This window comes from Theropithecus gelada, chromosome X (genome assembly GCF_003255815.1).
Source record: "Theropithecus gelada isolate Dixy chromosome X, Tgel_1.0, whole genome shotgun sequence".
Taxonomy (NCBI): domain Eukaryota; kingdom Metazoa; phylum Chordata; class Mammalia; order Primates; family Cercopithecidae; genus Theropithecus; species Theropithecus gelada.
The window spans coordinates 99379216-99407202 of record NC_037689.1 but is presented as its reverse complement, the minus strand read 5'-3'; the positions used below and the strand labels follow the sequence as shown (position 1 = coordinate 99407202).

The following is a 27987-nucleotide window of genomic DNA, read 5'->3' as shown; positions in this document are numbered from 1 at the left end:
ATGTGAATCTGGAGCCCTCTTGGTGAGGTGAAAAGTGGGTATCTGGATCCGAGCATGGCTCGTTTCCCTCGAACAAATGACAGATCACAGAGAAAGGGTGCAGAATGGGAGGACTCCTTCTTTCTCCTGTGTGATGCAGGATTAAGGGTGATTGGCTATGCTCCCTCCCAACCAGGACCTTCTTACTCTGCTAATTAAAAATGATTTCAGACAGGTATTTTATCCACAGCCTGTTTAGAGGAGTGGTCAAAATTGGATGTATATCAGAAACCCTAAAGAACTCTTAAAAATGCAGATTACTGGCTGGGCACGGTGGCTCATGCCTGTAATCCCAGCAGTTTGGGAGGCCAACGCAAGCGGATCACGTGGTCAGGAGATCGAGACCATTCTGGCCAACATGGTGAAACCCTGTTAACCAGGAGTGGTGGTATGCGCCTGTAATCCCAGCTACTCAGGAGGCTGAGGCAGGAGAATCACTTGAACCTGGGAGGCAGAGGTTGCAGTGAGCCAAGATCCTGCCACTGCATTCCAGCCTGGGTGACAGAGCGAGACTCCATCACCAAAAAAAAAAAAAAAGGCAGATTACTGGGACTTTTCTCCAGAAATTCTCATTAGGTGTGCCTGGAGTGGAACTCAGAAATCTCTTTTTAAACTTTCCAGGAAATTCTGATACTCAGCTAAGTTTAAGAATCACTGAATTAAGGAATCAAGAAATTGATGACCATTGGTTCTGACAGATTGAGAGCATTCTGGCATGAATGTTCCCTAAACCACTAAATACTAAATACCTTGGGGGCTTATGGGCTATGGCCATCAAAAAGAACCTAGTCTTAGGCTGGGCGCGGTGGCTCACGCCTGTAATCCCAACACTTTGGGAGGCTGAGGCAGGCGAATCACCTGAGGTCAGGAGTTCAAGACCAGCCTGGCCAACATGGTGAAACCCCGTCTCTACTAAAAACACAAAACTTAGCCAGGCATGGTGGCGTGCGCCTGTAATCCCAGCTACCTGGGAGGCTGAGGCAGGAGAATCGCTTGAACCCGGGAAGTGGCAATGAGCTGAGCTCGCACCACTGCACTGCAGCCTGGACAACAGGGTGAGACTCTATCAAAAAAAAAAAAAAAGACCCTTAGTCTTTGTGTTACCAGAGAGTGATAACAAAAACAAAACAAAACAAAAAACCCTTAGTCGTTTTGTTACCAGACAGTGGTAACACAAGGTCCCAGGTACTCAGAATCCCTGCTCAGTGATACGGCCTGTGGTTTTGAATTTTTTTTTTTTTTTTTGAGACAGGGTCTTGTTCTATCGCCCAGGCTGGAGTTCAGAGGCCTGATCTCGGCTCACTGCAACCTCCGTCTCCCAGGTTCAAGTGATTCTCATGCCTTAGCCTCCCAAGTAGCTGGGATTACAGGCGTGCACCACCATGCCTGGCTAATTTTTGTATTTTTAGTAGAGACGGGGTTTCATCATGTTGGTCAGGCTGGTCTTGAACTCCTGACCTCGTGATCCACCCACCTCGGCCTCCCAAAGTGCTGGGATTACAGGCGTGAGCCACCGCGCTCGGCCTGGTTTTGAAATATTAATCACTAAAAATTAAAAATTATCACATGAGATTTCTGTTCTGCCAACCACTTGAACTTGTTTGGTAGCCATTTTTCACTTGAGCATCCAAAATAAGAATGTGTTGTGTACAGTTACATAATGAACTTGCCCTCAATTTTGATCAATGTGATTGTCAGTTTAATTTGCAAATTGTTCTTATCACACTAATCACCTGAGTTACTAAAGATGAAAAGTGCACAAATACTTTATGGACAGCTGCTATTTCTTTTCTTTTTTTTTTTTTTCCTTTTGTGATCGACAGGGCATGCTACTGGGCATACAGCATGTATTTTAATAAACATTTGCTGCTTGCTCATTGCATTTCCCTTGAATTCTGGATTCTAGCCACTCTCACTTTACTTTTTCTTTGGTTTTAGAAAGCAGATGAACGTCCCACTTTCAAAATTCTTCTGAGCAATATTCTAGATGTCATGGATGAAGAATCCTGAGCTCACCAATAAGCTTCTTGGTTCTACTTCTCTTCTCCACAAGCCCCAATTTAACTTTCTCAGAGGAAATCCCAAGCTTAGGAGCCCTGGAGCCTTTGTGCTCCCACTGAATGCAAAAAGGCCCCTCTCTACATCTGGGAATGCCCCTCTTCTTTGATTCCCTGGGACAGTGGCTTCTGAGCAAAGGCCAAGAAATTATTGTGCCTGAAATTTCCCGAGAATTAACACAGACTGAATTTGCGATGAAAACATTTTTTAGGAGGGAAGATGTAAATAGTCGCACAAAGGGGTCCAACAGCTCTTTGAGTAGGCATTTGGTAGAGCTTGGGGGTATGGGGGTGGGTGGGTAGAATTTGGCAAGAATGAAATGGTGTCATAAAGATGGGAGGGGAGGGTGTTTTGATAAAATAAAATTACTAGAAAGCTTGAAAGTCTTTGGTATCTCTATTAATCATGCAGCCTCCCTGAAGCACCCTATCTCAGTATTCCAGAAAGCTGCTGTGTGGCATTAGTTTGGCATATTCCTACACTGAGAACTCGACAGGATCCTCCAGGTTTAAGCTCTCTTGTTAACTCCTGCCTCTGAATCAGAGATGCATTATGCCAAAACAATGCCTGTTACAGCAGGCATGCAATGTTATTTGAATGAATCTGAAAGTTGGGCACAAACTGCCAGAGTCTCATTTCCCTACGTCGGGAGAGGAAAACTTCATCAAAAAACGAAAGCCAGTGGCCCAGGATAGCCAAATAACCGACCCAGCTGTTCGGTCAGCGCACAACTCTGGTAGCTCAGAAAACGCGGGCCAATTTGGAAATGGACAGGGGCGGAGCTGTTGGGCCAGCACGGAATGGACCACGTGGTCTGAAGTAAATTCCTTTTCTCCTTTGTTTTCTTTTTGGAATAACATCTCAACGGCACCTCGGCTCTGGGTTTATTAAGCCCTGCGATCTCAAGGCGCAAGGCTGGGCGCAACCAGAGGGTTGCGGGGTTGCGGGGTTACGGGATTGCGGGCTCCAGGAGTGGGACCCGCCGACTCCGGGAACTAAGCACCCGCGCCAAGGCTTGTGAGGCGGCGGGGTGGAGTTGGGCGCCTGCCTTGCGCCGACGCAGTGCACTCACGGGGGCGGTCCCAGAGGCGGCGAGCTGTGGTTCCGGTTCCGTCGCGGAGACACGTGAAGGTCGGCGAGTTGGTACGGAGTTCGTCTCTGCAAGCCTGGTCGCCCTGGGATGGATTCCTCCTCTTCTTCCTCCGCGGCGGGTTTGGGTGCAGTGGACCCGCAGTTGCAGCATTTCATCGAGGTAGAAACTCAAAAGCAGCGCTTCCAGCAGCTGGTGCACCAGATGACTGAACTTTGTTGGGTGAGGAGCCTGGGGCTGGGACCTGAACAGTGTACCTACTTTCCCTCTGTCCTTGTACCGCGGGACTCGCGACAACGTCGGGGATTCGGGGAGGGGGTGGGCACCTGGCAGCACCCCTTGATTTTCTCAGGTTCCTGTGGCCTAGCCGGATGGGAGAAGGGTGACTCCGGTTCTCTGGGGACTGTCATTCCGGACCTCGGCTTTGTTGGTGCAGAGGACTGGGTATCAAAGAAGACTTATGCCACTGGACACCCAGCACTTTGAGGCACCCGAGGTTGAAGCTGCCTAGTGCTGGTCACCAAGACTGATTGGAGTCCCCAGTACTGGGATTTTATTTTTGGCAGCCCGAATCCCAGAGAGTCAGTGAATCAGTGAATCTGCTATTCCTGGACTTCTCGGGATTTACCTTCATTACCTAGTTCTAACCCTCTCCGCTGAGAAATGAGTGGCTCCAGCCCACTAACTATAAAAGTGGTGTAATCTTTTCCAACGTACATACTTATTTGCTTTCTTGTTGGATTGTTGTGTAATACCAAGCCGTTTCGGGTCTGAAGGTTAAGGAATTGAGCCTGCCCTGTGAGGGGACTTTGGCAAAAGGGTGGAAGGCATTTGCAGCTTGACAACGTGTTCTGCTTGCCAAGGACAGCTCTCCCTTAATGTACACAATTCACCGAATTCAGAGGCCAAGGATAATTTTCCTTGGAATTAGAGGGTCTGAGGCTTGTGTACATGGCAGAGAATAATGAACGAAATTTTTGAACCACTTAACTTGAACTATATACAGTCATTGGTTTCCACAGGCCCTTTCCCATAAACTTATGGTATTGCCGGATTATGACACCTACCAGATGCTTACTTAACTCTGGTCTGCCTTGGACCAGAGTACTTTTGATTCTTTTGAAAAAATATCTGTGATTGGTTACTTTGGGGACAGGAGGGCGTGTGGTTAAGTACTATTGCAAGAATCTGTAAGCTGCCAGGCGTGGTGGCTCATGCAAGCACTTTGGGAGGTGGGTGGATCATTTGAAGTCAGGAGTTCGAGACCAGTCTGGGCAACATGGCAAAGCCCTGTCTCTACTAAAAATAGAAAAAATTAGTTGGGCGGGGTGGCACCCGCCTGTAATCCTAGCTACTCAGGAAGCTGAGGCACGAGAATGGCTTGAACCTGGCGGAGGTTACAGTGAGATCATGCCACTGCACTCCAGCCTGGGTGACAGAGCCAGACTCTGTTTCAAAAAAGAAAAAAAAAAAAAAAAAGAAAGGAAAAAAACCTGTAAGCTATGAACCCTTTAGGAAAATTCATACAATTTTCCATTCATCGTGACAGGATTCAAGAATCTCTAGCTTAAGTAGACAAGGTTATAGAATCTCAAGTCATAGATTTTTTTCTTTGGTAAGTTTTAGGGTATCTTGCTGTAATGATTTATCCTTTCACCCTTTTATTCTGTAGTTAACTTAAAGGCATTTAGTGCAAACAGCATTGTGGAGTTACAACCAAATTCATCGAAAGGTTACTTCACTTGTATTTTGCCATTTTCTTGCTCTGGAATATCCCAACTCTGTCATTTTCTGGCCCTGTGACTTTGGGCAAAGTATCTCTGTGCCGCAGTTTCCCTCTTTGTAAAACAAGGATTTATAATAGTATCTATTCCGTAGGATTGTTGTAAGAATTTAATGTAAGGCTAGAGAACATTGCTATATACTTGGTCAGCTGCCAAATGTGAACTATTATTAACATATCAAATACTATTTTTAGGTAGTTTTTTTCTCTAAGCAACAAGAAAGGGACCCCTGCCCCCAACCGTCTTTTTTTTTTCCAAGTTCCCTTTGTGATTCTGTATCTTGTCCTGAGCAGGAGAAGTGCATGGACAAGCCTGGGCCAAAGTTGGACAGTCGGGCTGAGGCCTGTTTTGTGAACTGCGTTGAGCGCTTCATTGATACAAGCCAGTTCATCTTGAATCGACTGGAACAGACCCAGAAATCCAAGCCAGTTTTCTCAGAAAGCCTTTCTGACTGATCTCAGCATTACCTCTTTGGAAAAGGAAGGTAGTTCAAGAAATGAAGAGCTGTTGATGGGATGATTGAAGAAACGGCTATGAAAGGATTGGCTCCCATCTTTTGTTACTCTTGGGACATCCTGTCATCTGAGAATGAACAAAGACCAATTTTTTTGTGTGTGAAGCTTGAGGGTCATATGTTTGCTTGTATTTTTTAATGCTAATCTTGTGAAAATAATTGACAGGTGAATGGAAAACTCTATTTAGATGCATATTACTGTACATGGGACTATGCTTTTCTCAAAGCCCCATTAACTGCTTCCTGTAATTTTGATAGTGGGACCACATACGTAAAAATCTCTCATTTGTGTGGAGTCATTTCTGATTTCAGGGAAGATCCTTGTGTTTATCAGAAAGGGCAGAAGTGGGGGAAGAATAATTTGGTGTCCTTATCTAGTGTTTGATTATCAGTGTTGGAGAAAAAGATCTGTAAGAGTGTTTATACAGTACACTTCAGTTTTCTTGATGATCTCCCTTTCCTATATGATGATTTGCTTAAATATCCATATTAAGTATAGTCTCAAGGTAGGATAGGTAGCCTAAGAGTCTAGAGGCCTTTACTTATAAAGGAATCTAGCCAGTGAACATAATTCTTATTACTAGACTGCCACAAGGAAGAAGTTAACTTACCCTGTATATCAGGGTACAAAAAATTCAGTGATGTGCCTAAATAAGTTATAAAGATTTAGGCCAATCAGAAGCTAACAGCAGTATCAGGTAGAGGTGCATGCCTAATGTTAATTAGTGTAGATTCCATTTATTGCATTTTTTTGATCACTGAAATAAAAGCTATATAAGATTCAACTCTGTGATTGAGAAGGCATTCTATTGCAGTTATTATCTGCAACCCGGAGAGATTTAGCATGGGCTGATTGATTCCAAGGCTAAAATATAGTCAGTCAGTCTGGGTACCTCCTCCGTGTAAGGTACAGCACAGTATTCCAGGGGTTCCTGACCTTTTTGAGAGAAAAGAGAACCTTGAGATAACATGGGAAGGGAAGCAGTTCTGTGCTGGCAGTCAAGTCTCTGAGTACAGTAGAGGTTGTATTGACTGGATTCTCCTCTTATTATTTCAAATCCTTGTAGACTAGAGTATAGACCTAAAATGGACCTACTTGTTGGGAGCCTCTAGTGCAAATCCATGAAATCTGGGGAAATGAACATCTCTAAAAGCTTGAAGTTCCTGTTAGATTTTCCCGATAAAGGTACTACAAGGAAAATTTTTTTTTTTTTTTTTTTTTTTTTTTTTTGAGACGGAGTCTCGCTCTGTCACCCAGGCTGGAGTGCAGTGGCGGACTAATTTTTGTACTTTTAGTAGAGATGGGCTCTCACCTTGTTGGTCAGGCTGGTCTCGAACTCCTGACCTCATGATCTGCCCACCTTGGCCTCCCAAAGTGCTAGGATTACAGGTGTGAGCCACCGTGCCCTGCTGGAAATTTTTTTAAATCATGATGAAAATACAGTTAAACATTTAAATTCATACTCTGTGCCATTGTTTTTAGTGACAGGATTTCAGCAGTGCACAGAAGCAAAGTCCCTGCCCTTGAGGAGCTTGTGGTCTAGTTAGGGGAGGTAGACAATAAACATAAATATGTCATTGTAATAAGTGCCATGGAGAAAAAAAGCAGAGTAAGGGTGTTAGGGAATATTTATGGAGTGTGATTATTTTATATAAGATGGTTTGAGATGGCCTCCTTGGGAAGGTGGCATTTCAACAGAGACCTGGATGAACTAAGCAACCAAACCTTGTGGGTGTCTGAGAGAAGAACATTGCAGGCAGGAGTTAACAGTAAGTCCGAAAGGCCCCAAGGTAGGAACTGCATGCATGATGCCATGGAGAACAGTCAAGAGGTCATTATGGCTGAGGTAAAGTAAATTAAAGAAAATGGTAAGAAATAAGGTTGGAGAGACCGGGTGTGGTGGGCTCATGCCTGTAATCCCAGCACTTTGGGAGGCCAAGGTGGATGGATCACCTGAGGTCAGGAGTTCAAGACCAGCCTGGCCAACATGGTGAAACCCTGTCTCTGCAAAAAATATAAAAATTAGCCAGGTGTGATGGCAGGCACCTGTAATCCCAGCTACTTGGGAAGCTGAGGCAGGAGAACCGCTTGAACCCAGGAGGCAGAGATTGCAGTGAGCCAAGATGGCCCACTGCACTGCAGCCTGGGTGAGAGAGTGAGACTCTTTCTCAAAAAAACAGAAATGAGGTTGGAGAAAAATGCATGCAATGGATCACGGCAAGGAGTGTGTGTTCACTGATTATGTGGGGCTTTGTAGACCATGGCAAGGACTTTGGGCTTTTACTAAGCAAGATGGGGAGCCATTTGAGGGATTTTTAACGGGTGAGTGATGTAATATAACTTAATTTTAGGAGGGTCTGGCTGCTCTTTGGGCAACATCACATGGTGAAGAAGTTGTAACAGTAGCAGTAGTAGTAAGTATAATGGCATTTAGAAATCCAGGAAAATGAGACTTTAAAATGCATATACCTTTTATCTATATGTCCCTGTTGACTTTTTTCCTACAAAATTTTAATGTGAGGCTGGGCACGGTGGCTCACATGTATAACCCCAGCACTTTGGGAGGCTGAGGTGGGAGGATTGCTTGAGCCCAGGAGTTTGAGACGAGCCTAGGCAACATGTCAAAACCCCATCTCTACAAAAAATGCAAAAACTAGCTGGGCATGATGGCACATACCTGTAGTCCCAGATACATGGGAGGCTGAGGTGAGAGGATCACCCGAGCCTGTGCAGGTTGAGGCTGCAGTGACCCATGATCACGCTACTGCACTCCAGCCTGGGTGACAGTGAGACCTTGCCTCAAAAATAATAAAAAAAAGTGTTCTTAAAACCTCAAGTCATAGGAATGGTTCTTTAGTCTTTTCCTTATTATTATATGTATTACGTTATTTATTAGTATATTATTCCCTCTTAGTTTTTTTTTTTTGAGATGGAGTCTCGCTGTGCTCCAAGCCAGTGGCATGATCTCGGCTCACTGCAATCTCTGCCTCCTGGCCTCAACCTCCTGAGTAGCTGGGATTATAGGCACACGCCACCACACCCAGCTAATTTTTGGGTTTTTTTTTTTTTTTTTTTTTTTTGAGACGGAGTCTCGCTCTGTCACCCAGGCTGGAGTGCAGTGGCGTGATCTCGGCTCACTGCAACCTCCACCTCCCAGGTTCAAGCAATTCTCCTGCCTCAGCCTCCCAAGTAGCTGGGATTACAGGCGCCCACCACCACGCCCAGTTAATTTGTGTATTTTTAGTAAAGACAGGGTTTCACCATGTTGACCAGGCTGGTCTCGACCTCCTGCCCTTAGGTGATCCACCCGCCTCAGCCTCCCAAAGTGCTGGGATTACAGGCCACTGTGCCCGGCTTAGTTTTTGTATTTTTAGTAGAGACGGGATTTCACCATGTTGGCCAGGATGGTCTCGATCTCCTGACCTCATGATCCACCTGCCTCGACCTCCCAAAGTGCTGGGATTACTGGCGTGAGCCACCGCGCCTGGCCTCATTTAGTGTTAAAGTGTTCTTATTACATATGCACACAAACTTAAATGTCTTTGCTTTACAGTATTGCTTGCTCAGCGAATATATATCATGAGAAAGGTCTGTCAGATTCATACAGTATACTTGAGCACCAATTATGTGTTTTGACACTACTGGACACAAAGACAATAGAAAAGAAAAGATGTAACAAATCCCCTGTCTGAGGTTAATAAGCCCCAGAGCAACAATTTGGGCTTTTGTTTGTTTTGTCAATCTCGAAATGCATTTTCAGAACCTTGATAGGTGATACTGTTAGCCCTGATGACATTCAAAGTCCTCATTTCAAATATTCAAGGTAGAAAATTCAAAACAGTTGTAAAACAAAATAATTGGATTAGCAGACCCTTTTCATGAAATGAAATCTTACTTAGAAGCCTGATATGTAAAGCAGAAAAGCCAAGCTGCTCTGTTGGTGGGTATCTGGAAGCCTGCCTACTGTTGTGTTGTCACCCACCTGCACGGCCAGTGATGCCTAAGGCTCGTCTTCAAGCTTCCAGGTTTTACCAAGCACACTCTGAAAGTGAGTCTGTGTATGATCATTAGGGATAATAGAAGGAAATCAAGCAAAAACTTGTTCTTTATTTACAATAAACTCCATAAGGAATTTGAATTCTAAAGTTAACAAATCAATGAACTCCATGTAAAATAATCTTTACATGGGATAATGGAAAACAATCGATGGTCCTTTTCTTAAAAACCAATTTTTCCCCATTGCAATACCTTTTTTTTTTTTTTTTTAAGATGAGGTCTTGCTCTGTTTCCAAGGCTGGAGTGCAGTCATTCCCATGTAGTATGTACTTTTCCCAACTACTGCCATGACTCACTTGCCATTTTCAAGGAATAGCAGCCCACTGCTCAAATGTTAATCCGCTTTGGCAACACCTATACAGACACACCCAGGATCAATACTTTGTATCTTTCAATCCAATCAAGTTGACACTCGGTATTAACCATCACAAACTTCCTTATAAACCGATATGGAGTAAGCTCCAATACATATTGTTAAATTGAAAAAGCAAGATTAAAGACTACCATTTGTGTAAAAAGGGGGGGATTAAAACACATATTTGCTTGAATAAGCATTAATTAACTCTTAAAGGATATTGTTAACATTGATTGCCTCTAGGGAAAAGAACTGGGTGGTTGGGGAGTAGGGGTGGGAGACTTTTTGCCATATATTTTTTCTTTATACCTTTTGAGTTTTGAATCATGTGAATGAATTACGTATTCAGAAAAAATACGTATTATTTTAAAAAATAAAATTTCTCTCCATTTCAGCACTATAAACTCTGTACTAAAAAGTGGGGACGTGTGATAGAAACCACTTTTAGGAATAAAAAACCTATATATTCAACTACAATACTTTCAGATATCCCCTAGTCTCAAATAGATTCTTTTTTCTTTTTTTAAATTTTGTAAATTATTTCTTCCATGATGATTTGAATGGACTTTTTTTTTTTTTTTTTTTTTTTTTTTTTTTTGAGACGGAGTTTTGCTCTTGTCGCCCAGACTGGAGTGCAATGGCGTGATCTCGGCTCACTGCAACCTCCGTCTCCCAGGATTACAGGCATGGGCTACCATGCCCAGCCTGACTATCTTCCAACAAGTACAAGTATTTCATAAATAATATCTGACCGTTTGTAGCCAATTGAGTAATTTGTTACATAATAAGCCACCTCACATCTTTCAACAAGAAATACATTAAATTTGAATAGTAAAGACATTATACAATGAATTAGGACACTTTTAAATTTTGTTTTAAATATTTGTTTGGGGGAGAGGACAGCACACGTCTACTTAATGAAGAGAAACATTTTTACAGTGCAGAGGTCTTTTATGTTTTTGCACCTATTATGCTTGAATTCATAGGGGATGGGTTCCAGCAGCCCAGACTCCTTTCCATTGGTTCTCACAAAGTACGCTTCTCTGGGTGGAGCAGCCTGGCACTTGAGTTGAACCCAGGTACCTCTCTTTTTGGCTTCCTTCTTTTTCTGATCATTTTCCCTCATGTGTTTCAGGAAGCTATCTTGGCTCTTAGAGCGCTTAATGTACTCAATCCGCACATTAATTCTCTTGGCAAGAATCTTGCCCTTAGCTTCTTTGTTTACAACAATGCCGACAGCATGCTGGTTAACATTGTAGACACAGTTTTGCCATGGTAACACTTATGGGACATTCCTTTTTGAATAGTATGCATTCCCTCGATGTCTCTATATGTGTATATATATATTTTTCATATGTATATAGAATATATATATAGAAATATATATAGTCCATAATGAACATATATTTTTCTATATACATATAGAAAAAAATACATATATATATATATTTTGAGATGAAGTCTTGCCCTGTTGCCGAGGCTGGAGTGCAGTGGTGAGATCTCGGCTCACTGCAACTTTCACCTCCCAGGTTCAAGTGATTCTCCTGCCTCAACCTCCTGAGTAGCTGGGACTACAGGCACATGCCACCACGCCCGGCTAATAATATCGCCTTTCTTATAGATTCACGTGTACATGGCCAAAGGAACAACTCCATATTTTCTTTTTTTTTTTTTTTTTTAAGACAGAGTCTTGCTCTGTTGCCCAGGCTGGAGTGCAGTGGCGTGATCTTGGCTCACTGCAACCTCTACCTCCTGGGTTCAAGTGATTCTCCTGCCTCAGCCTGCCGAGTAGATGGGATTACAGGCGTCTGCCACCACGCCCAGCTAATTTTTGCATTTTTAGTAGAGATGGGGTTTTGCCATGTTGGCCAGGCTGGTCTTGAACTCGACCTCAAGTGATCCTCCCGCCTCAGCCGTTTTCTAAAAGACCTAGAGAACATCTATCGGGTGCCTCTCTTACCCTTTGTGTTCGTCATTTTGGCAAATTACTGGAAGATGGCAGTTCTGGCCGAAAGGAAGCTCTTTTTTTAAAAAAAGAATTGCACTTCCCACACAACACTGGCATATCAAATAGATTATTTACATCTAAGGACCTCAAGCAGGGCTGAGAATAGGGTAGGGTGAGTGAGACACTTGCTTCATGTGCAAAATTTAAGGGGGTACCAAAAAATTCAGTTATCGAGAGGAATGATTTTTTGTTTGTGACAAGTCTTGCTGTCACCCAGGCTGGGGTGCAGTGGCACCTTCTCAGCTCACTGCAAGCTCTGCCTCCCGGGTTCATGCCATTCTGCCTCAGCCTCCCGTGTAGCTGGGACTACAGGTGCCCACCACCACGCCCGGCTAATTTTTTTGAATTTTTAAGTAGAGACGGGGTTTCACCTTGTTGGCCAGGATGGTCTCGATCTCCTGACCTCGTGGTCCGCCCACATCGGCCTCCCAAAGTGCTGGGATTACAGGCGTGAGCCACTGCACCCAGCCTGAGGAATGATGTTTTAATGAAATATATAAAAAATCAAATTAATGCAAACGTCCATGATGAACAAAATATCAATATTTTTAATAAAGACAGGACCAGTAACAGTGCCATACTGAACCATATTGGAGCCTGAGGCAAAAGGCAAAATACAGGTTCCATATACAGGTTTTTATATATTCTTGAATAATTAAATTTTTCTTGGAACATTAAAGGAGTTGAAAAAATATTGAAAAAGATAAATTACAAGTCACAGCAATTAAGTTTAAAACATGTTATTTACACCAAAACTAGAATTTATTAAATTCTACTTTCTTGGCTTTAGTGGAAGCAAACTCATTCAAATTTTTTTTTTCTTGAGATGGTGTCTCGCTCTGTCGCCCAGGCTGGAGTGCAGTGATGTGATCTCGGCTCACTGCAACCTGTGCCTCCCGGGTTCATGCGATTCTCCTGCCTCAGCCTCCCAAGTAGCTGAGACTACATGTGCGTGCCACCACACTCAGCTAATTTTTGTATTTTTAGTAGAGATGGGGTTTCACCATATTGGCCAGGCTGGTCTCAAACTCCTGACCTTATGATCTGCCCACCTCGGCCTCCCAAAGTGCTGGGATTACAGACATGAGCCACCGAGCCCAGCCAGGAAATATTTTCATTAAAATCAGAAGCTTGGATCCTTTCAGACTGGCCAAGACAGTTCCTACAATTGTGACTTTTCTGAGGTAAAATCATCTGGCGCTGAGAATTTTTTTATTTCTAAAAATCAAACAGAGCCTCTAAGAGAGAAGACCCAAAGCAAAACAATCATGGATCTAAATCAGCAAGGGCTGGAAGGTGGTGGTAACTTCACAAAATTGAAAAGTTGGGATCTCGTTATACAGAAACAGCCAGCTATGCCTTGTGATCAAAATCCAGAACAATCAAATGGAAATTACAGTGAAGATGAACAAAAGGGAAAGCAGAAATGGAGAGAAGGAGGAGGAGAAGCAGGTGGAAAGAGAGAGTGAGAAAAAGAAGAGGAAAATGAAAAGGAGCTGGAAGATGAACAGGAAAATAAAAAAGGAAAGGGAAAATGAGAAACAGTATCCCAAGAAAAGATTAGTCAGCAAATCCCTCATGGACACTCTCTGGGCAAAGTTGAAGTTAAACAGGTGCCCCACGATACAAGAGAGTTTATCACTCTCATTTGAATTTGGCATAAACAGCTAAGTCAATGGTTTTGTAAAAAGAGGAAGAAATGTAATAAAGAAATGTCCAAGAGAAAGCATAAGAAAAAACGTAAGAGATGGGGGGGAGGTCTCTCTGGGTTGCCAAGGCTGGTCTCAAACTCCTGCCCTCGGGGGATCTTCTTCCCACGTTGGCCTCCAGAAGTGCTGTGATTACAAGCATGAGCCATTGTGCCTGGCTGAGACGTCTTTTCTTTTTCTTTTTCTTTTTTTTTTTTTTTCTGAGACCGAGTCTCGCTCTGTCTCCCAGGCTGGAGGGCAGTGGCGTGGTCTCAGCTCGCTGCAGCCTCCGCCTCCCAGGTTCAAGCGGTTCTGCTGCCTCAGCCTCCTGAGTCTAGCTAAGAAGTTTTATATGACACCATTCTCACCAATAAATGGAGTTCTGAAAGGATAAACAAGAACATATTAACAATTGTTAATTCCGTGGGGTAGAACTAAATGAGGGGAGTGCAAAGGAGTTCCTAAATATCCTATTTTTACACTACTGTGGTTTTAAAGTTTTTATAATGGATGTTAATTGATTTCATTTCAGAAAAAAATCAATAAAGAAATTTCCAACCTCCGGAAGTGTTTTGAGACTGAAAGGGAAATCCATTGTAGAAGTTAATGGGTTCAGTGCATTCTGGAACTTGTCACTCTATCTCTAAATATCCCTTCCAGGCTGGGCGCGGTGGCTTACGGCTATAATCCCACCACTTTGGGAGGCCGAGGCTGGAAGATAACTCGAGATCAGGAGTTCGAGACCAGCCTGACCAACATGGTGAAACCCCATCTCTACTAAAAATACAAAATTAGTTGGGCATGGTAGCCCATGCCTGTAATCCCAGCTACTCGAGAGGCTGAAGCAGGAGAACTGCTTGTGCCCGGGACGGGGAGGTTGCAGTGAGCTGAGATCATGCCATTGCACTCCAACCTGGATGACAAAAGAGAAACTCTGTCTCTAAATAAATAAATAAACATCCCCTAAAAAAAAAAAAAAAAAGTCAGAAGCTTGGCTGGGCACAGTGGCTCATGTCTGTAATCCCAGCACTTTGGGAGGCTGAGGTGGGAGGATCACTTGAGGTCAGGAGTTCGAGACCAGCCTGGCCAACGTGGTGAAACCCCGACTTTACTAAAAATACAAATAATTAGCCGGGAGTGGTGGCGCATGCTTGTAATCCTAGCTACTCGCGAGTCTAAGGCAGGAGAATTGCTTGAACATGGGAGGCGGAAGTTGCAAAGCCGAGATCGCCCTATTGCAGTCCAGCCTGGGTGACAAGAGCGATACTCTGTCTCAAAAAATAAAAAATAAAAATAAAAATCACAAGCTTAGGTCTAATATATAGAATTTGGGGGAAGTTCTAGTAATCTGGTGCAATTTAAATGCAAGGTGGACATTGAAGAATCTCTAGAAATGAAGACCACAAGGTAGACATGGACTACATAGTTATGCCATGCTAAAGAGTTTAGATTTTATTTTGAAGGTGATGGGGAACCTCTCAAATATTTTAAGCACCTAATTCCAGAAGATTACAATCACATGAGTGAGTGCCGAAGTCAAAAAGGAAAAAACTAGAGTAGAGACTTAGTCGATTTCTAAGGTAGAAATGTAATTCCAAGACAGGCAGACTAGGTTCTGAATATGAGGAGTAAGAGGAAACAAAAGAGGACGACCCCTCAAGACTCACCATAAACAATCTGTTCTTTATCCATATTACATTACATCTTCTTCCTGACATGTGTGAAAGGAAATAAGTTACTCTCTCTTTTCTACAAAGCATGCCAAGCACCTTTTATTTGTGGGGCAGAGTTCACCATAAAAAGTTGAGAACCGCCGGGTGCGGTGGCTCACGACTGTAATCCCAGCACTTTGGGAGGCCGAAGCGGGCGGATCACGAGGTCAGGAGATCGAGACCATCTTGGCTAACACACGGTGAAACCCCGTCTCTACTAAAAATACAAGAAAATTAGCCCGGCGTGGTAGGGGGCGCCTGTAGTCGCAGCTACTAGGGAGGCTGAGGCAGAAGATTGGAGTGAACCCGGGAGGCGGAGCTTGCAGTGAGCCGAGATCGTGCCACCGCACTCCAGCCTGGGCTACAGAGTGAGAGTGTGTCTCATAAACAAACAAACAAACAAAAACTTGAGAACCATGAGCCATTAATCTGATCAAGATTCTCATACCCATCCACAATACATATGCACATGTGTAAGATGTATCCTTCTCCTCGCCCCGGCTACAGTCCATTTCAAGAAAGTCTTCTTTTAAGAAACTGGCAAAAAAAAACCGGATATTCTGCCAAATATGCCAAGATTCATATATAGATAGAAAGGTTCCCCATCACCTTCAAAATAAAATCTAAACGCCTTAGTGTAACATAATTATGTAGTCCATGTCTACCTTGTGATTCTCATCTCTAGAGATTCTTCAATGTCTACCTTGCATTTAAGTTGCACCAGATTACTAGAACTTCCCCCAATTTATTCTACATAAATATGAATGTATGTATTCATATGATATACAGTGACTGGTAGATCGACTGTTTTGTTTACTTTTTTAGGCAAGCCAAAATATTTAAAGATAAAATAGGGCAGAAAAAAAAATCCATTTACCTTCTTCTATGAAAGAAAGGAGGATGCCCTTCTAAATAAAAATTCTTTAAGAATTCAATCTAATATTGGCATCTAAGCCAATGCTGCTTGCCATCCTAAAATTATTTTCCTTTTAAAATAATCTTTGATGTCCATTTCCAGTAATATGGTAGCCAAAATAACTTGAATGAAAGTCCTCCCACACTACAAAACACTTAGAAATACCAAATGAGATACCATCTCACACCAGTTAGAATGGCAATCATTAAAAAGTCAGGAAACAACAGGTGCTGGAGAGGATGGGGAGAAATAGGAACACTTTTACACTGTTGGTGGGATTGTAAACTAGTTCAACCATTATGGAAAACAGTATGGCGATTCCTCAAGGATCTAGAACTAGAAGTACCATATGACCCAGCCATCCCATTACTGGGTATATACCCAAAGGATTATAAATCATGCTGCTCTAAAGACACATGCACACGTATGTTTATTGCCGCACTATTCGCAATAGCAAAGACTTGGAATCAACCCAAATGTCCATCAGTGACAGACTGGATTAAGAAAATGTGGCACATATACACCATGGAATACTGTGCAGTCATAAAAAAGGATGAGTTTGTGTCCTTTGTAGGGACATGGATGCAGCTGGAAACCATCATTCTCAGCAAACTATCGCAAGAACAGAAAACCAAACACCTCATGTTCTCACTCATAGGTGGGAACTGAACAATGAGATCACTTGGACTCGGGAAGGGGAACATCACACACCGGGGCCTATCACGGGGAGGGGGAAGGGGGGAGGGATTGCACTGGGAGTTATACCTGATATAAATGACGAGTTGATGGGTGCTGACGAGTTGATGGATGCAGCACGCCAACATGGCACAGGTATACATATGTAACAAATCTGCACGTTACGCACATGTACCCTAGAACTTAAAGTATAATAAAAAAAATTAAATAAAAAGATATTTAAGAACAGAAAAAAAAAAAAAAAGAAATGCCAAATACAATATAAAATCCTTTTAAATGTACAGCTGAACTTGCAAGTAAAGGATATCCCCAGAGGTCAAAACAAAGTGGAAAAACCCAAAACCAGAACATTGGGTAGGAGTTAAAATGTCAGTTGCTCCACTAGGGGTGGGGGTGGGGTGCAGGTAACTTAGTTATCTCATTAAGTAAGGTGGTCAGGGTTTTTGTTTTTTTTCCCCATAGGTTATCAGGGAACAGGTGGTGTTTAGTTATATGAATAAGTTCTTTAGTGGTGATTTGTGAGATTTTGATGCACCCATCACCCGGGCAGTATACACTGAACCCAATTTGTAGTCTTTTATACCTCACCCCCTTCCCACCCTTTCCCCCTGAGTCTCCAAAGTCCATTGTGTCATTCTTATGCCTTTGCATCCTCATAGCTTAGCTCCCACTTATAAGTGAGAACATACAATGTTTGGTTTCCCATTCCTGAGTTACTTCACTTAGAATAATAGTCTCCAATCCCATCCAGGTCGCTGTGAATGCCATTAATTCACTCCTTTTTATGGCTGGGTAGTATTCCATTGTATATATATACCATGGTTAATTTATCCACTGGTTGATTGATGGGCATTTGGGTTGGTTCCACATTTTTGCAATTGCAAATTGTGCTGCTATAAACGTGTGTGCAAGTATCTTCTTCGTATAATGACTTCTTTTCCTCTGGGTAGATACCCAGTAGTGGGACTGCTGGATCAAATGGTAGTTCTACTTTCAGATCTTCAAGGAATCTCCACACGTTATTTTTTTTTCTTTTTTCTTTTTTTTTTTTTTTATGACAGAGTCTCATTCTGTCGCCGTGGTGCGATCTCAGCTCACTGCAACCTCCGCCTCAGCCTCCCGAGTAGCTGGGATTACAGGCGCACACCACCACGCCCAGCTAATTTTTTGTGTATTTTTAGTAGAGACGGGATTTCACTATGTTGGCCAGACTGGTCTCAAACTCCTGACCTCGTGATCCGCCCGCCTCGGCCTCCCAAAGTACTAGAATTACAGGCGTGAGCCACCGCGCCCGGCCCCCACACTGTTTTCCATAATGGCTGTACTCGTTTATATTCCCACCAGTACATAAAAGTGTTCCCTGTTCACTGCATCCACACCAACATCTACTGTTTTTTGATTTTTTGATTATGGCCATTCTTGCAGGAGTAAGGTGGTACTGCATTGTGGTTTTGATTTGCATTTCCCCAATCATTGGTGATATTGAGCACTTTTTCATACACATTTGTATATCTTCTTTTGAGAATTGTCTTTTCATGTCCTTAGCCCACTTTTTGGTGGGATTGTTTTTATCTTGCTGATTTGTTTGAGTTCATTGTAGATTCTGGATATTAGTCCTCTGTCAGATGTATAGATTGTGAAGCTTTTCTCCCACTCTGTGGGTTCTCTTTATGCTGCTGACTGTTCCTTTTCTCGTGCAAAAGCTCTTTAGTTTAAGACCCAGCTGTTTATCTTTGTTTTTATTGCATTTGTTTTTGGGTTCTTGGTCATGAAGTTCTTGCCTAAGCCAATGTCTAGAAGGGTTTTTCTAATGTTATCTTCTAGAATTTTAATAGTTTCAGGTCTTAGATTTAAGTCCTTAATCCATCTTGAGTTGATTTTTGTGTAAGGTGAGAGATGAAGATTCAGTTTCATTCTCTTACATGTGGCTAGCCAATTATCCCAGCACCATTTGTTGAAAAGGGTGTCCTTTCTCCACTTTATGTTTTTGTTTGCTTTGTTGAAGATCAGTTGGCTGTAAGTATTTGGGTTTATTTCCAGGTTCTTTATTCTGTCCCATTGATCTATGTGCCTATTTTTATACCAGTACCATGCTGTTTGTCTGACTATGGCCTTATAGGATAGCTTGGAATCAGGTAATGTGATGCCTCCAGATTTGTTCTTTTTGCTTAGTCTTGCTTTGGCTATGTGGGCTCTTTTTTGGTTCCATATGAACTTTAGAATTGTTTTTTCTAATTCTGTGATGAATGATGGTGGTATTTTGATGGGAATTGCATTGAATTTGTAGATTGCTCTCGGAAGGATGGTCATTTTCACAATATTGATTCTACCCATTCATGAGTATGGGATGTGTTTCTATTTGCTTGTGTCATCTATGCTTTCTTTCAGCAGTGTTTTGTAGTTTTCCTTGTAGAGGTTTTTCACCTCCTTGGTTAGGTCTTTTCCTAAGTATTTTATCTTTTTCGCAGCTATTGTAAAAGGGGTTGAGTTCTTGATTTGATTCTCAGCTTGGTCACTGTTGGTGTATAGAAGAGCTACTGATGTGTGTACATTAATTTTGTATCTGGAAACTTTGCTGTATTCTTTTATCAGTTTCAGGAGCTTTCTGGAGGAGTCTTTAGGATTTTCTAGGTAAACAATCATATAATCCACAAACAGCGACAGTTTGACTTCCTCTTTACCGATTTGGATGTCCTTGATTTCTTTCTCTTGTCTGATTGCTCTGGCTAGGACTTCCAGCACTACATTGAAAAGAAGTGGTGAGAGTGGGCATCCTTGTCTTGTTCCAGTTCTCAGAGGCAATGCTTTCAACTTTTCCCCATTCAGTATTATGTTGGCTGTGGGTTTGTCATAGATGGCTTTTATTACATTGAGGTATGTCCCTTGTATGCTAATTTTGCTGAGAGTTTTAATCATAAAGGGATGCTGAATTTTGTCAAATGCTTTTTCCGCATCTATTGAGATGATCATGCGATTTTTATTTTTAATTCTGTTTATGTGGTGTATCACATTTATTAACTTGTGTATGTTAAACCATTCCTGCATCCCTGGTATGAAACCAACTTGATCATGGTGGATTATCTTTTTTTCTTCTTCTTCTTTTTGAGACAGAGTTTCGCTCTTGTTGCCCCGGCTGGAGTGCAATGGCACAATCTTGGCTCACTGCAACCTCTGCCACCTGGGTTCAAGCAATTCTCCTGCCTCAGCCTCCTGAGTAGCTGGGATTACAGGCATGCGCCACAACACCCAGCTAATTTTGTATTTTTAGTAGAGATGAGGTTTCTCCATATCGGTCAGGCTAGTTTCGAACTCCTGACCTCAGGTGATCAGCCGGCCTCAGACTCCCAAAGTGCTGGGATTACAGGAGTGAGCTACCACGCCCGGCCCCTGGATTATCTTTTTGATATGTTGTTGGATTTGGTTACTAGAATTTTGTTAAGGATTTTAGCATCCATGTTCATTAGGGATATTGGTCTGTAGTTTTGTTTTTTGGTTATGTCCTTTCCTGGTTTTGGTATTAGAATGATACTGACTTCATAGAATGATTTAGGGAGGGTTCCCTCTTTCTCTATCTTGTGGAATAGTGCCAATACAATTCTTTGAATGTCTGGTAGAATTCTGCTGTGAATCCGTTTGGTCCTGGACTTCTGTTTTTTGTTTTTTGGTTTTTTTTTTGAGACAGAATCTCACTCTGTCACCTAGGCTGGAGTGCAGTGGTGCGATCTCAGCTCACTGCAACCTCTGCCTCCTGGGTTCAAGTGATTCTCCTGCCTCAGCCTCCCGAGTAGCTGGGATTACATGTGCGTGACACCACTCCCGGCTAATTTTTTTGTATTTTTAGTAGAGACGGGGTTTCACCATATTGGTCAGGCTGGTCTTGAACTCCTGACCTCATGATCCACCTGCCTCGGCCTCCCAAAGTGCTGGGATTATAGGCGTGAGCCACCCCGCCCAGCCCTTTTCTTGGTAATTTTTAAATTACCATATCAATCTCGCTGCTGGTTATTGGTTTGTTCAGAGTATCTAATGCTTCCTGATTTAAGCTAGGAGGGTTGTATCTTCCCAGAAATTTATCCATCTCTTCTAGATTTTCTAGTTTAAGCATGTAAGGCGTTCATAGTAGCCTTGAATGATCTTTTGTATTTCTGTGGTGTCAGTTGTAATATCTCCCCTTTCATTTCTTATTGAGCTTGTTTGGATTTTCTCTCTTCTTTTCTTGATTAATCTTGCTAATGATCTATCAATTTTATTTATCTTTTCAAAGAACCAGCTTTTTGTTTGTTATCTTTTGTATTTTTTTGTTTGCTTGTTTCAATTTCATTTAGTTCTGCTCTGATCTTGGTTATTTCCTTTCTTCTGTTGGGTTTCGGTTTGGTTTGTTCTTGTTTCTCTAGTTCCTTGAGGTGTGACCTTAGATTGTCTGTGCTCTTTCAGACTTTGTGATGTAGGCTTTTAGGGCTATGAACTTTCCTCTTAGCACCGCCTTTGGTGAATCCCAGAGGTTTTGATAGGCTATGTCACTACTGTCATTCCGTTCGAAGAATTTTTTAATTTCCGTCTTGATTTCATTTTTGACCCAATGATCATTCAGGAACAGGTTATTTAACTTTGATGTATTTGCATAGTTTTGAAGGTTCCTTTTGGAGTTGATTTCCAGTTTTATTCCACTGTGGTCTGAGAGAGTGCTTGAGATAATTTCATTTTCCTTAAATGTATTGAGGCTTGCTTTGTGGCCTATCATATGGTCTGTCTTGGAGAAAGTTCCATGCACTGTTGAACAGAATGTATATTCTGAGGTTGTTGGATGGAATGTTCTGTAAGTATCTGTTAAGTCCATTTGTTCCAGGGTATAGTTTAAATCCGTTGTTTCTGTCTTGATGACCTGTCTAGTGCTGTCAGTGGAATATTGAAGTCCCCCACTATTATTGTGTTGAGGTCTATCTCATTTCTTAGGTCTATTAGTAATTGTTTTATAAATTTGGGAGTTCCAGTGTTAGGTGCATATATGTTTAGGATTGTGATATTTGCCTGTTGGACAAGGCCTTTTGCTGTTACATAATGTCCCTCTTTGTCTTTTTTAGTTGCTGTTGCTTTAAAGTTTGTTTTGTCTGATATAAGAATAGCTACTCCTGGCCGGGCATGGTGGCTCACGCCTGTAATCTCAGCACTTTGGGAGGCTGAGGCGGGTGGATCACAAGGTCAGGAGTTCGAGACCAGCCTGGCCAATATGGTGAAACCCCGTCTCTACTAAAAATACAAAAATTAGCTGGGCATGGTGGTGAGTGCCTGCACAGCTACTCAGGAGGCTGAGGCAGGAGAATAGCTTGAATCCAGGAGGTGGAGGTTGCAATGAGCTGAGATTGCACTACTGTACTCCAGCCTGGGCGACAGAGTGAGACTCCATCTCAAAAAACAAAAACAAAAACAAAAAGAATAGCTGCTCCTGCTCGCTTTTGGTGTCCCTTTGCATGAAATGTCTTTTTCCACCCCTTTACCTTAAGTTTATGTGAGTCCTTATGTGTTAGGTGAGTCTCTTGAAGGCAGATAGTTGGTTGGTGAATTCTTTTTTTTTTTTTTTTTTTTTTTATGGGACGGAGTTTCACTCTGTCGCCCAGGCTGAAGTGCAGTAGTGCAATCTCGGCTCACTGCAACCTCCGTCTCCCAGGTTCAAGTTGGTTGGTGAATCTTATCCATTCCGCAATTCTGTATCTTTTAAGTGGAGCATTAAGTCTATTTACATTCAATGTTAGTACAGAGATGTGAGGTACCATTCCATTCATCATGCTATTTGTTGCCTGTATAGCTTGTTTTTTTTTCTTTTTGTTTTTAAATTGTATTTTTTTTTTTTTTAAGACAGAGTTTCGCTCTTGTTGCCCAGGCTGGGGTACAATGACACCATCTTGGCTCACTGCAACCTCCGCCTCCCAGGTTCAAGTGATTCTCCTGCCTCAGCCTCCCAAGTAGCTAGGATTACAGGCAAGTGCCACCATGCCCAGCTAATTTTTGTATTTTTAGTAGAGATGGGGCTTCACCATCTTGGCCAGGATGGTCTTGAACTCCTGACCTCGTGATCTACCCTCCTCAGCCTCCCAAAGTGCTGGGATTACAGGTGTGAGTCACCGCGTCTGGCCTGCATTTTTGTTTTATTGGTCCTGTGAGATTTATGCTTTAAAAAGGTTCTGTTTTGATGTGTTTCCAGGATTTGTTTCAAGATTTAGTGCCCCTTTTGGCAGTTCTTGTAGTGGTGGCTTGGTAGTGGCAAATTCTCTCAGCATTTGTTTGTTTTAAAAAAACCTATCTTTCCTTCATATATGAAGATTAGTTTCACTTGATACAAGATTCTTAGCCGGGCACAGTGGCTCACGCCTGTAATCCCAGCACTTTGAGAGGCCTAGGCAGGCGGATCACCTGAGGTCAGGAGTTCAAGACCAGCCTGACCAACATGGAGAAACTCCATCTCTACTAAAAATACAAAATTAGTCAGGCATGGTGGCGCATGCCTGTAATCCCAGCTACTTGGGAGGCTGAAGCAGGAGAATCGCTTGAACCTGGGAGGCAGAGGTTGCAGTGAGCCAAGATCTCACCATTGCACTCCAGCCTGGGCAACAAGAGCGAAACTACGTCTCAAGAAAAAAAAAAAAAAAGATTCTTAGCTGATAATTGTTTTGTTCGAGGAGGCTGAAGATAGGGCCTCAGTCCCTTCTAGCTTGCAGGATTTCTGCTAATAAATCTGCTGTTAATCTGATAGATTTTCCTTTATAGGTTATCTGGTACTTTTGTCTCACAGCTCTTAAGATTCTTTCCTTCATCTTAACTTTAGATAAGCTGATGACAATGTGCCTAGGTGATGATCTTCTGACAATGAAATTCCCAGATGTTCTTTGTGCTTCTTGTATTTGGATGTCTAAGTTTCCAGCAAGGCTGGGGAAGTTTTCCTCGATTATTCCCCCAAATACGTTTTCCAAACTTTCAGATTTCTCTTCTTCCCCAGGAATACCAATTATTCTTAGGTTTGGTCATTTAACATAATCCCACACTTCTTGGAGGCTTTGTTCATATTTTCTTATTCTTTTTTCTTTGTCTTTGTTGGATTGGGTTAATTCGAATACCTTGTCTTTGAGCTCTGAATTTCTTTATTCTGCTTGTTCAATTCTATGGCTGAGACTTTCCTGAGCATTTTGCATTTCTATAATTGTGTCCATTGTTTCCTGAAGCTTTGATTGTTTTTTATTTATGCTATCCATTTCACTGAATATTCCTCTCTTCACTTTTTTTTTCTTTTTTTTTTTAGATGGAGTTTCACTCTTGTTGCCCAGGCTGGAGTGCAATGGCACTATCTCAGCTCACTGCAACCTCCGCCTCCCGGGTTCAAGCAATTCTCCTGCCTCAGCCTCCTGAGTAGCTAGGACTACAGGCATGCACCACCACACCTGGCTAATTTTGTATTTTAGTAGAGACAGGGTTTCTCCATGTTGGTCAGGCTGGTCTCGAACTTCTGACCTCAGGTGATCTGCCCACCTTGGACTCCCAAAGTGCTGGGATTATAGGCATGAGCCACCATGCTCGGCCTTCTCTTCTTGTTTCATTTCCTTTCTTTTCTTTCCTTTTTTTTTTTTTTTTTTTTTTTGAGATGGAGTCTCACTCTATTGCCCAGGCTGGAGTGCAGTGGCACAATCTTGGCTCACTGCAACCTCCGCCTCCCAGGTTCAAGTGATTCTCCTGCCTCAGCCTCCCAAGTAGCTAAGACTACAGGTGTGTGCCACCACACCTGGCTAATTTTTTTGTATTTTTAGTAGAGACGAGGTTTCACCGTGTTAGCCAGGATGGTCTCAGTCTCCTGACCTCATGATCCGCCCACCTCAGCCTCCCAAAGTGCTGGGATTACAGGTGTGAGCCACCGTGCCTCTCCAATTTTTTTTATTTCCTTACATTGGGCTTCACCTTTCTCTGGTGCCTCCCTGAGTAGCTTAATTACTAACCTCCAGAATTCTTTTTCAGGTAAATCAAAGATTTCTTCTTGGTTTGGATCCATTGCTGGTGAGTTAGTGTGATCTTTTGTGGGTGTCAAGGAAAGTGTGATCTTTTGTGGGTGTCAAGGAACCTTGTTTTCTCATATTACCAGAGTCAGTTTTCTGGTTCCTTTTCATTTGGGTAGGCTCTGTCAGAGGGAAGGTCCAGGGCTGAAGGCCGTTGTTCAGATTCTTTTGTCCCATGGCATGTTACCTTGATGTAATACTCTCCCCCTTTTCCTGTGGATGTGGCTCCCTAAGAGCCAAGCTGTAGTGATTGTTACAGCTTTTCTGGATCTAGCCACCCAGCAAGTCTACCAGGCTCTGGGTTTGTACTCGGGGTAGTCTGCACAGAGTCCTGTGATGTGAACCGTCTATGGATCTCTCAGCTGTGGATACCAGCACCTGATCTGGTGAAGATGGAAAGGGGGTGAAATGGCCTCTGTGAAGGTTCTTAGCTTTGGTGGTTTAATGCACTATTTTTGTGCTGGTTGGCCTCCTGCTGGGAGGTGGCGCTTTCCAGACAGCATCAGCTGTGGTAGTATGGGGAGGAACAGGCGGTGGGCGGGGCCCTAGAACTCCCAAGAGTATGTGCCCTTTGTCTTCAGTTACCAGGGTGGGTAGGGTACGATCATTGGGTTGGGGCAGGGCTAGGTGTGTCTGAGCTCAGAGTCTCCTTGGGCAGGTCTTGCTGCAGCTGCTGTGGGGTATGGGGGTGAGGCTCCCAGGTCAATGGAGTTATAATCATAGAAAGATTATGGATGTCTCTACTGTGTTGTGCAGGTTGTCAGGAAAGTGGGGGAAAGCCAGCAGTCACAGGCCTCACACAGCTCCCACAGAATCCAAAGGGCTGGTCTCACTCCCACTGTACCCCCACCCAACAGCACTGAGTCTGTTTCCAGGCAGTGAGTAAGCAGGGCTGAGATCTTGCCCCAGGCTACCCACCTCCCAGCTGTGAAAGCAAGTATGGCTTTCCTTCTTACCCCGCCTGTGGAGTCTGCACACCAGATTCATGCCCCACCCCCTAACAAGTTCTGGCCAGAAGACTTCTCCATCAGTCCATCAGTTTGAACTGTCTTTTTTGTTTGTTTGTTTGTTTGTTTGTTTTTGAGATGGAGTTTTGCTCTGTCGCCCAGGCTAGAGTGCAGTGGCACGATCTCAGCTCACTGCAGCCTCTGCCTCCTGGGTTCAAGTAATTCTCCTGCCTCAACCTTCCGAGAAGCTGGGATTACAGGCACGCACCACTACACCTGGCTAATTTTTGTATTTTTAGTAGAGACGAAGTTTCACCATCTTGGCCAGGCTGGTCTCGAACTCCTGACGTCTGGTAATCCACCCTCCTCACCCTCTCAAAGTGCTAGGATTACAGGCTTGAGCCACTGTGCCCAGCCTCAGTTCAAATTGTTACAAAGTTCGGCTGGAGATTTCTTTCTCCCTGTGACCTTTTCCAAGTGCCTCTGGCCACCCTACCAAAGGACCCCTGTAAGGCCAGGCAGAAATGGTTTGCTAGGGGACGCAGTGAGCTCACAGGGCTTTTCCCACTCTTTCCTCTACTCCTGTATTTCGCACGGTATCTAAATTGACTCAGCTCCAGGTAAGGTCAGAATCTTCTCCCGTAACCTAGGCCTTCAGTTTCCCCAGTGGGGGTGTGTGTTCGGGGGCAGAAGAGCTCCCTTTCCCACTTCCACAGTTTGGGCACTCACAGTGTTTGGTGTGTCTCCTGGGTCCTGCAGGAGCAGTCCGCTTTCTTCAGAGAGTCTGTGGGTCCTCTTGGGTTTCCTGATTTATTCCTGCAGTCGTTCCGGAGCAAAATTTCATGATGCGAGCGTCCACATGTTGCTCAGTTCGTCCAAGTTGGAGCTGCAATCTAGTCCTGCCTCCCATCTGCCGTGATCCACCTTCTTCTTCTTCTTTTTTTATATGGAACACTTCACGGATTTGTGCATTATCCTTGTGCAGGGACCATGCTAATCTTTTCTGCATCATTCCAATTCCAGTACATGTGCTGCTGAAGCGAGCACACATGCTTAGGTTCTGATGGCCTTGTAGAGGCAGGAGACAGAGCCTTCGGCCTAAGTAAGGCAGGGGGTTGGAACTGAAACACCTGTAGGAAGTTGGGAGTTTCAAAGGACTACACCTTCAATAAGGTTGAACTAGACAAAAATTCATTCGCTAGCATAGGAAGACAACCTGGGCTCTAAGACGGTAGAAAACAGGTCTCCCTCTGAAGCCTGCTTTCACATGGGTTTGGGATTCAAAATATATAACTCCTACAATGTCCAGGAACCCTCTACACCAAACAATAAGTATAAAGTGTATACTCACTTAAGAGTATAACTATTGTTATTCCTACCTAGCAGAAGCAACATAAAACAACTCTAGAGAGACATATCCCTCACAAGATCCCCACAAGTAAAGCTGCACTGAACACAATTTAAAATAAAAAATTATAAAACACATGAAAAAACACCACACCATAATCAAATGTCTGAAGACACAACACATAGACCCTGAAACACGCAGACTCATCTAATATACACTATAAAATATGCTTAAAATGATTAAAGATATAATTGAAAATGTAAGAAAAGAACAAGACATTATTTTGTTTTTACAGATTTGAGGATACAAATGCAGCTTTGTTACATGGATATATTGTGTAGTGGTGAAGTTTGGGCTTTAAAGTGTAACCATCACTCAAATCATATACATAGAACCCATTAGGTAATTTTTTTTTTTTTTTTTTTTGAGACGAAGTCTTGCTCTGTCATCCAGGCTGGAGTGCAGTGGCACGATCTCCACTCACTGCAAGCTCCGCTGCCTCCTGGGTTCACGCCATTCTCCTGCCTCAGTCTCCCGAGAAGCTGGGACTACAGGCGCCTGCCACCACGCCCGGCCAATTTTTTTGTATTTTTAGTAGAGAGGGGGTTTCACCGTGTCAGCCAGGATGGTCCTGATCTCCCGACCTCGTGATCCGCCCGCCTCGGCCTCCCAAAGTGCTGGGATTACAGGCGTGAGCCACCGCGCCTGGCCAAGGTAATTTTTTTTTTTTTTTTTTTTT

At 43.1% G+C, this 27987-nt stretch overlaps 2 protein-coding genes and 1 non-coding gene across 5 annotated transcripts in view; 2 read left to right on the top strand and 1 right to left on the bottom strand.

The window, feature by feature from the left end:
* Positions 1-2480, top strand: part of BTK (Bruton tyrosine kinase) — a 41657-nt gene extending 39177 nt beyond the window's left edge. For both annotated transcript variants that reach the window (XM_025372157.1, XM_025372158.1), the window contains exon 19: positions 1978-2480. In XM_025372157.1, coding sequence (XP_025227942.1) covers positions 1978-2049 — 72 coding nt within the window. In that variant the 3' untranslated portion in view covers positions 2050-2480. The remainder of the gene's footprint in view (positions 1-1977) is intronic.
* Positions 2481-2938: 458 nt separating this feature from the next.
* Positions 2939-6278, top strand: TIMM8A (translocase of inner mitochondrial membrane 8A). 2 transcript variants are annotated; one of them, XM_025372606.1, is made up of 2 exons: positions 2939-3409; positions 5265-6278. In XM_025372606.1, exons 1-2 carry the CDS (start codon positions 3278-3280, stop codon positions 5424-5426), a joined length of 294 nt encoding a protein of 97 aa, XP_025228391.1. In that variant the 5' UTR covers positions 2939-3277; the 3' UTR covers positions 5427-6278. The 2 variants fall into 2 exon arrangements, with proteins under 2 accessions (XP_025228391.1, XP_025228392.1); XM_025372607.1 differs by lacking the exon at positions 5265-6278 and adding an exon at positions 3540-3903 and having other exon boundaries at positions 3004-3409.
* Positions 6279-26840: 20562 nt separating this feature from the next.
* Positions 26841-26947, bottom strand: LOC112616674. The gene has a single exon (XR_003117713.1). It is a non-coding gene; the product is annotated as a U6 spliceosomal RNA (small nuclear RNA).
* Between the last annotated feature and the right edge of the window lie 1040 nt (positions 26948-27987).

Coding starts and splice junctions, on each gene's coding strand:
- TIMM8A (XM_025372606.1), top strand. CDS start 3,278: ATGGATTCCTCCTCTTCTTCCTCCGCGGCGGGTTTGGGTGCAGTGGAC. Junction 3,410..5,264: donor AGATGACTGAACTTTGTTGG/GTGAGGAGCCTG, acceptor TGTCCTGAGCAG/GAGAAGTGCATGGACAAGCC.